This window comes from Podarcis gaigeae, assembly GCF_964106915.1.
Source record: "Podarcis gaigeae genome assembly, chromosome: 7".
Lineage (NCBI taxonomy): Eukaryota > Metazoa > Chordata > Lepidosauria > Squamata > Lacertidae > Podarcis > Podarcis gaigeae.
In genome coordinates, this window is record NC_139683.1 from 67,328,018 (window position 1) to 67,343,137 (window position 15,120).

The following is a 15,120-nucleotide window of genomic DNA, read 5'->3' on the forward strand; positions in this document are numbered from 1 at the left end:
TCATGAGAAGAGAAGACTCCCTGGAAAAGACCCTGATGTTGGGAAAGATGGAGGGCACAAGGAGAAGGGGACGGCAGAGGACGAGATGGTTGGACAGTGTTCTCGAAGCTACCAGCATGAGTCTGACCAAACTGCGGGAGGCAGTGGAAAACAGGAGTGCCTGGCATGCTCTGGTCCATGGGGTCACAAAGAGTCGGACACCACTAAACGACTAAACAACAAAATCCAAAGCTCGTCCAGTCAGAAGGTAGGAGGACAACTCACAAGCACCAAAACCATGTCATTGCCCACAGGCTATGCATGATGTTGTTTCAAAACATTACTGGAACGGCATGGAAATCACCCACAGAGAAATAGCCCTTACATGGCTGCAGATAACTTATGAATCAGTGTTCATCCTTGGTTGACTCAGCCCTGAGTGACCACGTAAAGAGCACCCATCAGTTGTCTTGAGTATAAAGAAGTGTTCAGAGTTTAACACAAGAATCCATTACATGAACTTGCCAGTGACATCCTATAAGGAACAGGTGGTCTGCATACCATATGGTGTTTTCTGTTGCTGTTTAAAACACCACAACTGCAATGTTTTGTTCACTCTGATCCTGCCATTGGTCAACCTATTCTGGTAAATATGACCAGGCATGTGGTAAATTAAAAACTCTTTAGTGTTCAAAGAGCAACATAGCTCCAAGAGCACTTCTTTTCTTCTAAGTTCCAAAGCGTTCTCCTCAAAGTTCTGCAAGAGAAAGTTTGATCTATCTTCAATAAGACTGTCACACCAAACTAGGGAAATACGGTGGTACCCCGGGTTACATACGCTTCAAATTACAGTGGTACCTCAGGTTAAGTACTTAATTCATTCCGGAGGTCCGTTCTTAACCTGAAACTGTTCTTAACCTGAAGCACCACTTTAGCTAATGGGGCCTCCTGCTGCTGCTGCACCGCCGGAGCACGATTTCTGTTCTCATCCTGAAGCAAAGTTCTTAACCTGAAGCACTATTTCTGGGTTAGCGGAGTCTGTAACCTGAAGCGTATGTAACCTGAGGTACCACTGTAAATACGCTTCAGGTTACAGACTCGGCTAACCCAGAGATAGTACCTCGGGTTAAGAGCTTTGCTTCAGGATGAGAACAGAAATCGTGCTCCGCCGCCGCAGAAGCCCCCATTAGCTAAAGTGGTGCTTCAAGTTAAGAACAGTTTCAGGTTAAGAACGGACCTCCAGAACGAATTAAGTACTTAACCCGAGGTACCACTGTACTGATTCCGGATTCCAGCCCCCACAGAGGTCTATGAATGCAGGCTTCCCCTTTTCAGACGTCTATCCTAAACACATGGTAAGTCAATCTTGCAACCACAGGCAATGGCACAGCTTCACTGACCTTTTAAGCATGTGGAGCCCCTTCACACAATTAACACATAAAGAGGGACTATAAAATAATCCTGTTCTAGTTCTGCAGTTTATAGATGTGAATACATACATGCATGTAGAACTGGATTGGGGAAGCTTCCGCCTTCTTGATTTTGTTGCGCTACAAACCCCATTATCTCAGATTCTTGGCCATACTGGTTGAGGTCGATTGGAGCTGGAGTCCAGCAATATCTGGTCCAAACAATTCCCCACTCTGATCAAGGACATGGCAATCCAGGTCCCCCCCAAAAAAAATCACTTCCCCCCCCCAAACACATACGACACTTTCTCCCCATGTCCAAGTGTTCATTAAAAAGTAAATTTTAGAGACGACACACAAATCTCAACATTTCTCTACACAGTCCAATAGCTCTCTAAATATATATTTAGTAAGAAAAGGAACTGGTGGGGTGGGGAAGAGTTTCAATCACTGAACTGTATTCACTTACAGCACAAATGCAAATATACACAAAGGGATGGATTCTAGAACAGGACGCACGTGCGAATAGCAAAGCCATGAACCACAAAGATATGTCAGTCACATTCGTGGCAACTTGCTCAACCTTCTTAAGTTTCATTCGTCCCCCCTAACGCATCTCAACTCATGTATACAATACATGGGCCTGTGTATAATATTTGAGCACTAGGTAAGAGGGAGGCAGGGAACCTTCTTATGAGGAAAATGAAGGTGAGCAGGGCTTTTTCTCCAATTCCAACAGGTGGGCGCCATTGCCATTGTAAGAGGACAAGGGAGGCGTCCATGTTGAGTTCCGGCACCCCTTTTTCTAGAAAAACAGCACTGAAGGTGAGCCTAGTGTTAACCACTGACATACAATCAAGAGCTATGTAAAATTATGAAACAAAGATGAAATAAATATATCTCAAAGCAAGTAAAATAATAAATAATGAAGAGGAACAACAAGCAACCAGCCTCATCCACAGTCAACGGCCTCAAGTTATTGGGGCTACCACTTCACTACACATTTAGGAATCCAGGTGCTGTTCAACAACAGGGCAAGAAGTGGTTCCTGTTGCCTTGCCTAAAGGTGAGCAGAAAGAGAGATTTAGAGGGCACTGGGGTGTCTTGCCTTGTAAGGTAAAGGTAAAGGTAAAGGGACCCCTGACCATTAGGTCCAGTCATGGCCGACTCTGGGGTTGCGGCGCTCATCTCGCTTTATTGGCCGAGGGAGCCAGCGTACAGCTTCCGGGTCATGTGGCCAGCATGACTAAGCTGCTTCTGGCGAACCAGAGCAGCGCACGGAAATACCGTTTACCGTCCCGCCGGAGCGGTACCTATTTATCTACTTGCACTTTGACATGCTTTCGAACTGCTAGGTTGGCAGGAGCAACGGGAGCTCACCCCATCGCGGAGATTCGAACCGCCGACCTTCTGATCGGCAAGTCCTAGGCTCTGTGGTTTAACCCACAGTGCCACCCACGTCCCTGTCTTCCCTTGTACTAGCCGACAAATTGCTGAATGAGTTCCCATCTCTCTCGGGAATGTGTTAGGTGGCTGCAGATGACTCATTATTGTCGTGCACTTCCTATGAACTCCCAGAACCCCTTATAACTTCCAGGCCCTGTACAAAAAGTTCAACAGTGTCTCAATACTGTAACAGGAATGGAGGGTTTCCAAGTAGCTGAATGCACACTGTAGTAAGTTACCGCTGTCTGTATTGACTCTCTATTCACCCATCACAAAAGAAAAAAACTCACAGGGCAAGAGACTGAACAGAATTACTAGACAGCCTCCCTTTTCTCCTCCTCTTTCTGCTTACAACTTACGACACCCACAAACTTAGACACCCAAATCAAACAAACCACAAACATTTCGATACTATCAAGTCATTTGTCTTAAAATGTCAAGTCACACAGTCACCACACAATCCAACAGAATTTGTGGGAAGCACAAGCGAATTGGCTTGCATGGTTTTGCCAAATCCTGGGCTCTGTTGTGGTGAGCAAGTCTATATGGCATCAGCATGCAAAGAAAAGAAGATGTCAACTGCGACTTGCATGGAGATTTGAGCTTACACTGGCAACTTTCCCAACGCAGCTGAACAAAGAGTAAGAGAAGGCACAGGGTGGTACACAGTAATCTCATGCAATCAGTAATTTTTTTCTTCTTCACTCAATCTTCCCCATACTTCTAAACTTTTATTATTTTTATGCTGCTTCACTCTAATTTAGATCTGCCTTAATTTCCAAGACAAGCTGTTGGAAATAAGGAGACAACTGCTCTCCCAGAAAGAGGATAACCAGAACTAATGAGCAGCTTTCATTTTGGAGCACACAATTACAATCAAGTTGAACACGACAGTGAGGGGAGGGGAAAACCAAGGGGGGGGGTCTCTTGTGTGGCTGAGGTGCTTCCACCTGGCATTACTTCTACTCGTTCAGTTTGCAAAGGAAGAAAGTGAAGCAGACAGGCAAAGTGAGAGAAGATAGGAAAACAGCAAGGATACATAGGCCACACAAATGTCACATTAAGACAGCTGCCACCACTGAGCTTCTGGGGGAGAGAGAGAGAGAGAGAGAGAGAGAGAGAGAGAGAGTGTGTGTGTGTGAGAGAGAGAGAGAGAGAGAGAGAGAGAGTGAATGCACCATTAAGTTTTCACATGTACAAACCTATTTCACATTGAAACCGTCTAACCATCTTAAACAGTCAACTGCAATTCTCTTGATTACAATTACTCTCTATCACAATGTGTCATGGAAAATTATAGGAGTGTTCCATCACAACGCGCCTCAGGTTCAGAATTTGTTTACTTTTGTACACAGTAGGCTAGTACACCCACTCATAAACCCCTCTCTGCCTTCCTTCCAGGCAAACTGGAAGCATCAATGGCACATTCCAACCATTCGGGGGGACGACCACTCAGTATGGGTGCAACTTGTATTGAACAATCCCAGTGATGTTTTTGTGCTGATTTTGTCCTCATATGTTATAAACCGCCTTGAAATGTTTCAATAAAAATGCCGATTATAAATATGCAGATAAACAAACAGAATGTTGACAGGAACCACCACCTAAAGTCTGTGAGAGTGTGGCACTCCATTTGCTACTACTTCTATTATTAATAATAATATTAAATGATCAACTGCAGTCCCAAGGCCGATTGCAACAATTTAAAATACAACATTAAAAACAACTTAGAGCAGTGTTTCCCAATTAGCTGTTTTTCAAAGCCCAAGCCATGGTCCTGTTACTTTTGAAAATTTCAGTAACTCTATGGTAGTTTTTGTTATGTGGGTGGCGCCACAGACCCTCCGGGGTCCATGGACCACCAATTGGTAACCACTGACTTAGAGCAGGCATGTCCAACAGGTAGATTGTGATCTACCAGTAGATCCCAGAACGGCTGTGGTAGATCACTGGGTCCCCCAAGAAGTTCAAAAAGTTTGCCTTGCATGCTAAGAAACTGTGCTTTTCCTCCTCTCAAAAAAAAAAAGCTCAAAAAATTTGACCTGAACCCACCAAAATGGGGTAGATCACTGCCAGTTTGAGTAGATCACAGTCTCTTGGGAGTTGGCCACCCCTGACTTAGAGCATTTGGCCTGGGCCTATGTAAATTTTATCAAATTTGTGGCGGCAGTGGCAATAAAGAAGAATCAATCATTCTCCATTGGAGGGCGGGGAGTGATGACTACAGTCAGAGCTGCACATACAAATTGCTGCCTGGCTGGAATGAGCTGAAGTGGTACAGCAGTTAAGAGCATGAGCTGGAAAGTCCTTCCACCGTACCCCTCCTGGGTTGCCTTAAAGCAGCATTTGTCTATCAGCCCCCACCTGCTGCCTGTAATAGGAGGATAATAGTGCTGGTCAACGTTAACTTGGAATTGCCCGCGCCACACCCATTTTGTCAATAGCGCAAGTGGTTTTTGAACAATATACTGGGTATTCTGAATAACCGGAAGAGTCCAAAGCTCGTCTTACCTTTGAAGCTTGCCGCAGCCACCGCAAGTACTCAGTGAAAGTGTCGAAACAGATGTAGTAACTCTGGCTCTGAGGTCCAGAAGAGCTAAATGCTAAACAGTGCTGGTGCTTTTTAACTTCTTCAACCTGCATTTTTAGGGGGGGGGGGGGAAGGATTGGAAAAAAAACCCAAAACCCAATATGAGTATATTCAACTATTTTTGATTAAATTGCTTTACTGTATATTTCAATTAGGGGTAGTTATATTTTTAATAGATTTTGCTATTTTGCTGTTGGCCTTTGCTTGTGAACCACCTTGACTTTTCTTTTTGAAACAAAAGGCAATATTTAAATACTAACAATACTTTTTAAAGATGGAAGCTGAGACTCTGAATTAACCAGCAGCGGTGCTAAACTAAAGGGTCCTGCCACTGCAAGGATTTCCTCGTGTGCAATGGGACTTCTCCCCCAATCTTCTCCCCCTGCCCTCCTCCCCACATCTGCTCCAGAGGGTTAGGGAAACCTCAAAGAAGAGATTTAGGGGGTGCACAGAGTGAGGGAGGTGGAGTCCCATCAGAGAAGCAGAAATCCTCACTCTTGAGGGACCAGAGCTGCTTTGCTAATCAAGACTCCAAAAAAAGACTCAAAGACTTCCAGTATGACAGAAAAGTGATGTGTACAACATTTAACATTACACAGTTCCCAAAGTGGATGTGTTGTTGAGGCCAAAGTAAGCGGAGAACGCCATCCTAAATCATCCAGACTCCATTCATTTGGACTTGTTAAGCGTAAATGAGTTTTCAAAATCCATAGAATTATGCAAAAATGTTTGATGCCATGCAGGCTGCAATGCTATCCATATTTACCTGGAATTAAGCCCCACTGAATACAATGGGACTTCCTTTTGGATAAACCCTCAAAGGATTACACTTGTCAATTTAGATACCTCTATGAACCAGGAAGTATTAGGAGGCCAAGTGGGTCTGAAAGCACAAGGTCACAGTTCTTAATACACCTCGTTTCAGCTTTATAGCAAGATCTTTTAATTAGCAAGTTGTCAACACCATTCTGCCTCTTAGATTCACCACACCCTTCTTGAGGGAAACAGAGCAGCTGATATGCAAAACTGCTGGCGTGCATGAAGCATAGCATGTGCTGCTAATGTATGGGGTGGGGGTGGGGAATGCTGATAAATCTGTTGCAGAGAAATCTCAATAAAAGGTTTAGTTGGTGCTTTTAAGTGCCTTTAGAAGATACATTAAATACTCCTGAACATAGCTGTCAACTTACAGATTTGAAAATAAGGGACCAGCAGCCTCGAAAATAAGGGATCAGCAGCCAAAATAAGGGATTTTCCAAACACAGGTATGTTCAACTTCTGAGCCCCTCCGAGCCAAAGGCAGAAAGCCCAGCCAGCAGCCAAACGAAGCCTCAAGCGGTGGTTCCCACAGGACAGCAACCCGGCAAAGGGGATGCAGCAAGGAAAACCACCGTCACCTCTCCGCTGGGAAGCGCTGAGCAAAGGCAAGTCCCCAGGCAACGCGGCCGATTTGATCGGCACAAGGCATGCAAGCTCCACCCCCCCCGGTCATTCTTAAGACTCCTTATTGGGTGAGCAAGGCAGCACAGCAACACAGTTGGAGCCTCCCGGCAGGGAGGGAGGAAGAGGAGCTGCTTCCTTTGAAACCCAGGAAATTTAAGGGACATCATCAATTAGGGACAGCAGCGGGACACAGAGCTGGGATAAGGGACTTTCCCACCAAATAAGGGACGGTTGACAGCTATGCTCCTGAAAGAATTCTGGCTTTCCCCCTAGTTTCCAAAACTGCATAAAACAGAGCTCTTATCCTCTCTTAAAGCATTTGTTTAAATGAACAAGGCTTCCTGCAAGTAAGAGTTTTCTTCCTACATCTCGTAAGACTAGAACCATTTAAAAAATAATAAAAAAAACCAAATAATTTCCAGTGAAGACTCAAATGCAATGTGTAAATCTTTCCAACTAAAGCAATTTAGATCTACCCATAACTATGAAGGACTGTTTTGACAAATCACAGAGCTCCACACATTGTGAAGTGTCAGGGCACATCTACACGTTTCAAAGAACATGGACTGCCTCCAAAGAACAGCTGTTCCATACAGAGTCTTCCCCTCCACACACCCACAACTCAAGTTACCGTATTTTTTGCTCTATAAGACGCACCAGACTACAAGACGCACGTAGTTTTTGGAGGAGGAAAACAAGAAAAAAAATATTATGAATCTCAGAAGCCAGAACAGCAAGAGGGATCGCTGTGCAGCGAAAGCAGTGATCCCTCTTGCTGTTCTGGCTTCTGGAATAGCTGTGCAGCCTGCATTCGCTCCATAAGACGCACACACATTTCCCCTTACTTTTTAGGAGGGAAAAAGTGAGTCTTATAGAGCAAAAAATACGGTATGCATGCCATTCTGTACGAGTTTGCACACATTGCTGGTTGCTTCTGGCAGGGAAACACTGTTGTAACAACTAGATTTATTAGACTTGCAGAGAGTTTGAAAGAAACACTAAACACAAGGGTCTGTGGGGGCAGATTTGTTCTCCTTGGTGGCAGAAAAGGGGGTGGTGAATTCACGTGTTTGTGGATACAAAAAAATCAGATATCTTGGCAGTTCCCTCGCTGCAAGAAGTGAAGTTACAGGGAACGAAGCAGAGGGCCTTCTTGGCAGTGGCACCCACCCTGTGGAACGCCTTCCCATCAGATGTCAAACAGAAAAACAATGACACCGCTTTCAGAAGACATCTGAAGGCAGTCCTATATCGGGAAACTATTTATGTACGATGCTCTGTTGTGTTTTTGTATATCCTGTTGGAAGCCACCCAGAATGTCTGGGCCAACTGAGTCAGATGGATGGAGTACAATCAATCTATTATTATTATTATTATTATTATTATTATTATTATTATTATTACCACCACCTATATTCTGGACCCAAGTGAAGGTGCTAGTATACAAGAGTTTTTCACAGCTTAAGTCCTCTGTATGTAAAGAAGTGAATACACAGGCACTTTTGCCAGCCATTACAGATTTAGTTGTGCTTAGGCATTCAGCACACACTTTTGCCATGACTCAGGCATCGTTGGCCCAGGCTAACCCTCTGGGAGAAGACAGTGCACTCAGGGTTCATTCTGCCCTTGGTCGTCTGCAGAGTGTACCTGCTTGTTCATATCACCGACGGAGGGTAGATTGACCCTGAAGAACAGTATGGGACAGGTGCCCCTGTTGCAATCCCATCAATCATGACTTTTGGCCATGCTAACTGGGACTGGTGGGATACCAGCAAACCCTGGAGTCCGCAGGTGCCCCATCCCTGTGTTTCTAAGGAAACACTTAAGGAACTGTATTTCTAGAATGGCACTGGTGTGGATGCTGGGAGTAGTGGTTCTCATTACCAGCTGCCATCCAATAAGGGTTCTGGTTAGCTAAACCCTGCTTGGCCCTGTATACCCAAAGGAGCATCTCTAACCCCATCATTTAGCCCGGACACTGAGATCTAGCTCTGAGGGCCTTCTGGTGGTTCTGCAAGAAGTAAAGTTACAGGGAACTAGAGGGAGGGCCTTCTTGGTAGTGGTGTCTGCCCTGTGGAATGTTCTCTCATCAGATTTCAAGGAAATAAATAACTATACAACATTTAGAAGACATCTGAAGTCAATCCTGTATAGGGAAGTTTTTAATGTTTTATTATGTTTTATATTTGCTGGGAACCGCTCAGAGTGGGTGTGGGGTATTAATAATAATAATAATCCTAGAAAGAATATGCAAGGGTATGTGAGGAGAAGGAAGAAGATGTGGCCAAAGATTGGAAGTTGTTAAGCCAGATGTAGAGAATACAGTGGTACCTCGGGTTACATACGCTTCAGGTTACAGACGCTTCAGGTTACAGACTCCACTAACCCAGAAATAGTACCTCGGGTTAAGAACTTTGCTTCAGGATGAGAACAGAAATCGTGCTCCGGCGGCGCGGCGGCCCCATTAGCTAAAGTGGTGCTTCAGGTTAAGAACAGTTTCAGGTTAAGAACAGACCTCCGGAACGAATTAAGTACTTAACCTGAGGTACCACTGTACAGACTAGTAATAACAAAATGCTACTATTTAACACAGTGATTTAATGACCATTAAGGCTGCTGTGTTAAATTTCATTCAAGTCCATGGGTCTAAATCAGATTAAACACATGCATATTGGTGTAAACTGACTCATGCATTATAGCCTTTATCCAATTCAGTATGAGTTGCTGTTTACACACTGAAGCATACAAAGTAGAATTAATTTGCCAGTGTGGGCTGCCTTGCAGTCCCTTCTAAAACTTTTAATAAATTCTATTCACGCAAATAATTTAAAAATAGCTACTACAGGGATGTGACCGCTTCTAGCGAGAAAGATAGACTATCTGAATTGTTAAGTTGTACTGAATTGGTTATTTCTGTCATTCCTGGATTTCTTTCCTTCCCCAAAACCAAAAGCAATACAAAAATTAAAAATTGGATGAAAGATACAAAACCTTTTTTCTTTCTTTTTTTGCCAACCTTTAAACAAACCTTTGGGCAGCTGTTTTGCAAGACTGTAATTCTGAATGCATGATTCCAGCAGCCCACTCAACTTAGTTTCGCCAGGACTGCTCAGAAAAAACCATTTCACATGCCTTTTGAAAACCAAGATCTACCCAAAGATTCAGAGAGGGTGTGCAAGGAAGGTGTGCAGAGGTATAAAGGGAAATATTAATGGCTGGAGAGCACAAGACGGACCAGCAGATACATTATGTATTTCAGGGCTTTACAACCCAATTGATAGTTGAATTCTTAAAAGTTGCTTTGAAAAAATGAAACAATACGAACATATGCAACTCCTTGCATGTGTAACAAGAAATGAAGTAAGCCAAAGAACGAATGAAAATAAGTATCCTCACTGCCTTCTGCACAACACTGCTTTTTTGAACTGGAACGCTTGCAATTACCACCAATTCGCTGAGCACAACCAAGACAACATTTTGCCAGCAAGCTCTTGCATTCAAGGTGATTACAATCTTGCAAAGGTGAAATGCTTATTTGAATTGCTCATTTGATTCTTTATCTAGCAATTTTAAAAAATTGACTGTGGTGGTGAATGAACTGCACGGTATGGCTGGGACACTGACTGTCAGGTTAATTTGGCAGTGTTAATGAGATCACCAGTTACTCATAACACAACCTCTCTCCTGCCATGCCTATAATACTTTAGAGCAGGCACAAGGAACATGTGGTCCTCTCTTAGATGATGCTGGGACTCCCTTTAGCCTCAGACAGCCTGGCCAACTCCCAGGGATCATGGGAGTTGTAGTCCAACTACTTCTGAGAGGGCTGCAGGCTTTAACAAGGAGTTCCTTAAGATGAAGCTAGCCTAGTGACTTAACTGCTTTCTTAAGCCTCAGAGCCTCTTCAGCACAGAGAGGAACAGAGTTGTCAAAGCAGTGGCAGAAAACAGGACGCCTCTGTTATTGACTAGGCATGATAAGAACACAACAATCCTCAGACTCTGTCGGGTCAACAAAGCAGTGTGTTTTGCCTGTTGCTCTTCATCGTCAGGGTCAAAGAGTTGCTTCTTCAGGTCACAGCTCAAGACCCCCCCCCCAAAACCTGGAAATCAACTCAAAGATTCTGGGCTGGAAAATAACGGCGCTACCCATGACGCCAACCCATTAAACATTACATCATTAGGTGGCCGTAAGATCAGAAGGTGCCGTTTCCAAGACACAATGATGACGCACAGACTTTTAGACAGTATTATGGCAACAAAGCCTCTGCAACGAAGAGTCAGAGATACACAGAAAAGAAATTAAAAATGCAAAATGAACATGGCTTCTTAAAGCAATTCATGTACATAATTTAACAGAACATGAAGGGGAGAAATAGTATAGCGCAACTGAAAATCTCAGCACCCCACTCCCATTAGGATCCAAATGGAAATGCTGTGTGGCCAGATCTACGCCCAATGGGAAACTTTTACAGGATCTGGTTAATTATTTCTGGTATACCATATATGCAGAGTAACCGAGTGATTCACTTGCCTTTCCACCGATTAAGGGGAGCACATGCATCTTTCCAGTCTGGCTCTCTTTCACCGATGATACAATTAGGCACGTCCCACAAAGGATAACTTGGCGTCTTGTCCATCTGTTGACCGGCAAATGCATTTTCCCTTTTCGAACATTGTACATTCCTGAGAGCTGAATCCGTTCAGAGTTGCCAATGCTGTGGGGCTTTCCTGAAATGGAAACAGCAAGCAGCTTTTATCAGTTAAAAAAAAGGAAGCTTTCCTCTTTCAAACATGGCTCAAAAGGCGCAAGACAGCGAGACAAAATGAAGGCCGTCGTGAGAACCCGCAGGTTCACAGGGCCCTACAGCTTAAAAATACACAGCAATTTATGGAGCGGCACATTTTGATTTCTACAATCCCATGAACAATGGGGGGGGGAGGTAATCTATGCCCACAAAATAGTCCCGTGAACTCCAGGACTTTGCACAACTGGTTTCTCAATCTGCATGAGAGGATGGATGTATTGGACCACATCAGAACCCCAGGAGATGGCTCAAAGACTGCAGGGTCAAAGAAGCAGTCCTCTGGCTGTGATGCCTACTGTTATTATTAATTATATTTGTTACCTGCCTTCCACCACAAACTCCCAGGTCTGATAACCCAAGACCAACCTTGAACGATTTATTGTTTTAGCTGGAAGCTACCTGGACCATATTAAGACACAGGTAGGTAGCCGTGTTGGTCTGGACATAAATCTGACGTCAGAAGCCAGTAGGAGAACACTTCAATCTCCCAGGACATTTAGAACAGGATCTCAAAGCAGCTGTCTTATTACAAAAGAAGTTCAGATATAGACTTGAAAGAGAAGTTGCTGAATTACAACTTATTACTAAACTGAACACTATGGAGAGACCTCATATGAATAGAGATATTGGATTCTTGTCTCATTACATATGCTAAAGCTTTTTTTGGTCATCTGCATACCATTCCTTGCTTCTTCCTGTAGGACTAATTACAGTCGTCAACAGATTTACCATACCCATTGAATCAATCACCCATCTCCTACTACCCTTCTGAGAAAAACCCCACCCCACCCTCACACTATATAGAAGGGTCTGGTGACTTCTGCTTCAGTGTATCTGAAGAAGTGCGCATGCACACGAAAGCTTATACCCAGAACAAGCTTAGCTGGTCTCTAAGGTGCGGGTGGCGATGTGGTCTAAACCACTGAGCCTCTTGTGCTTGCCGATCAGAAGGTTAAGGTGGTTCGAATGCCCGCAACAGGGTGAGCTCCTGTTGCTCTGTCCCAGCTCCTGCCAACCTAGCACTTCGAAAGCACGCCCCCAAAAATTAGATAAATAGGTACCACTCTGGCGGGAAGGTAAACGGCATTTCCATGCGCTGCTCTGGCTTTGGTGGTCCATTGTGCCAGAAGCGGCTTAGGCATGCTGGCCACATGACCCAGAAAAACTGTCTGCGGACAAACACTGGCTCCCTCGGCCTGTTAAGCGAGATGAGCGCTGCAACCCCAGAGTCGCCTGCAACTTGCTGCCAAACCATCATTAGCAACAGCTACAAAATTAAACATTTTGATGTTTAGAGAGCGCCTATACTGCAGGTCTTGTAGGAGTCAACCAGTACAACTTAGAAAAGAAGCACAAGGGCACTGAAAACAAGCACCAGGAGCTTCAACTTCTGCACAATTTTTTCTTTTATAACACAGCATTGTGCACAGAGCACTAGAGGAGTTTCCATATGATGGAATGGCCATCAGCTAAGGTTAGAGCAGCAAGACTCGGTCCACATATTGCATTGCCCAAAACACACATTGAGTGTTAAAAGTGGGGCAGCAGTGGGAAAGAGAAAAGGAAAGATGGGCAAATCTTTTATGGAGACCATAGTTTTGCCTTTTCTCGCCATAAAGAAATGAACCCCTTTAAAGTGCCCCAGGACTTTACCCCTGTGGGGTAAAGACCAAAGGTTGCACACACTAGAATGCAACAGTGATCTGCTTTAATTGCTGTTACAGGATCTGCTGGAGATAAGGGTAAGTCGCTATTGCTTAACAACAGGAAGCCACCCACAGTGAATAAGTGGATTTTGTTTGGCAAGCAATTTTCACTCGCTGGTGTGGCTTAACATTCACATTCATAGAAGCCTTTGAAGCCTAACACAGGTGATGGCTACTTATCTCCCTTCCCCCGCCCCCCCCCCCCCCAAATACTGGCAGTACTGATAGGCACAAAGAGATGCAAGCTTTTGGGGTGCATTGTTCACCCTGACCTAGCAGTTTCCCACTAGCTTACTGTTTAAACTACTATGGGCTGTGTGTCCTCAATATTGCAGGGTTGCATACGTTCAGTTACTAAAGGGAGATAACAGCAACCATTTAATCTCTTCCCCTCCTTCAAAAAATACTAAATAAAACCAAATGCACAAAAAAACAAGCAGCATAGGCAGTGAACTCTTTTTTTTCCCCTCGGCCAGAAAAACTTGAGAATTGCATGTCCCATTCAAAACCAACATCCTCCACATTTCCTTATTCAAAGAAAAGCAGTAACAAGTGGAGAGCTCCTACTGTTATTGTTTTTTTCCAGCTTGCAGGCAAAGGTAGAGAGTTAATATCACTAGTTTTGTCTGCACTGAAGTGGTCAGAGCTGGAATACTTTATGCTGCCCAAGTTATAAAGACCGGACAGGAATGTTAGAGGTCTACTTCAGGCAATATATTTTATTTAGAGTGCTATTAAAAGAGGAGCAACTTAATTATTTCTGTTATATGCTTTTAACTAAAGGCACCAAGAGAGCTGTCTTTCCAAGCTGACCTACCCTACTTAGGGTTTTTAAATACACTCATAATTCAAGTTATTGATTCTCAAAAGGAAATTGAATATACCCACTTGTGCAGCAACCAGTACCTAATCCCAACAAATCACCCTGCAGTCGTAATTCAGAGTGGGGGGGGGAGGGGAGGGGAGAGAGAAGCAGCCAATGCCAGAAACAGTAAAGGAGCAATGACTCACTGAGATTTCTTACTTTCTGATGGTTAAAACAGGGCAGCCATGAAAATGAGTAAGACGTGGCTGACTCATTGTCCAGAGCACAGATGGCGCTAGAAGCAGCGTTCAAAATTTGCCAGGCACTGGGCGCATTTTGCCCCAGGCTATCAGGCACTTGCGGGATGCGGGTGGCACTGTGGTCTACACCACTGAGCCTCTACCAACTGAGCTGGCAAAGCATGAGACTGGCATGCGCTAGAGTTCTCCCACTCTACACAACAGAGTATTTATTCCTCACCAGAGAACCCCAGGAGATGACTCAAAGACTGCAAGGTCAAAGAAGCAGTCCTCTGGCTGTGATGCCTACTGTTATTATTAATTAGTTACCTGCCTTTCACCACAAACTCCCAGGTCTGATAACCCAAGGCCAACCTTGAACGATTTATTGTTTTAGCTGGAAGCTACCTGGACCATAATAAGACACAGGTAGGTAGCAGTGTTGGTCTGGACATAAATGGACAAAAATCTTACATCAGGAATCACAAGACAGAGAAGCCAGTAGGAGAATACTTCCATCTTCCAGGACATTCAATACAGGATCTCTCAACATACTCATCACTTGTGGTACATGGCAAGAAACTAATTCATGTGGTGCTAGAGGGCAGTACTTTTAAAGCATCTTCCTCCACAGGTATGCCAACTTTAGATTGTTGTTCTCTCTCTCTCTCTCTCTCTCTCTCTCTCTCTCACACA

General features: G+C 44.2%; 1 protein-coding gene across 4 annotated transcripts in view; it reads right to left on the reverse strand.

The window, feature by feature from the left end:
* PHLPP1 (PH domain and leucine rich repeat protein phosphatase 1) overlaps positions 1-15,120 on the reverse strand; it is a 164,314-nt gene that overhangs the window by 69,741 nt on the left and 79,453 nt on the right. For all 4 annotated transcript variants that reach the window (XR_014566282.1, XR_014566283.1, XR_014566284.1 and 1 more), the window contains exons 2-3: positions 11,401-11,597; positions 5,346-5,471 (exon numbers count right to left, since the gene is read on the reverse strand). Coding sequence is in view for 1 of the 4 variants with exons in the window: in XM_083747121.1 (XP_083603247.1) it covers positions 5,346-5,471; positions 11,401-11,597 (323 nt within the window). In the remaining 3 variants the exon portion in view is untranslated. The remainder of the gene's footprint in view (positions 1-5,345; positions 5,472-11,400; positions 11,598-15,120) is intronic.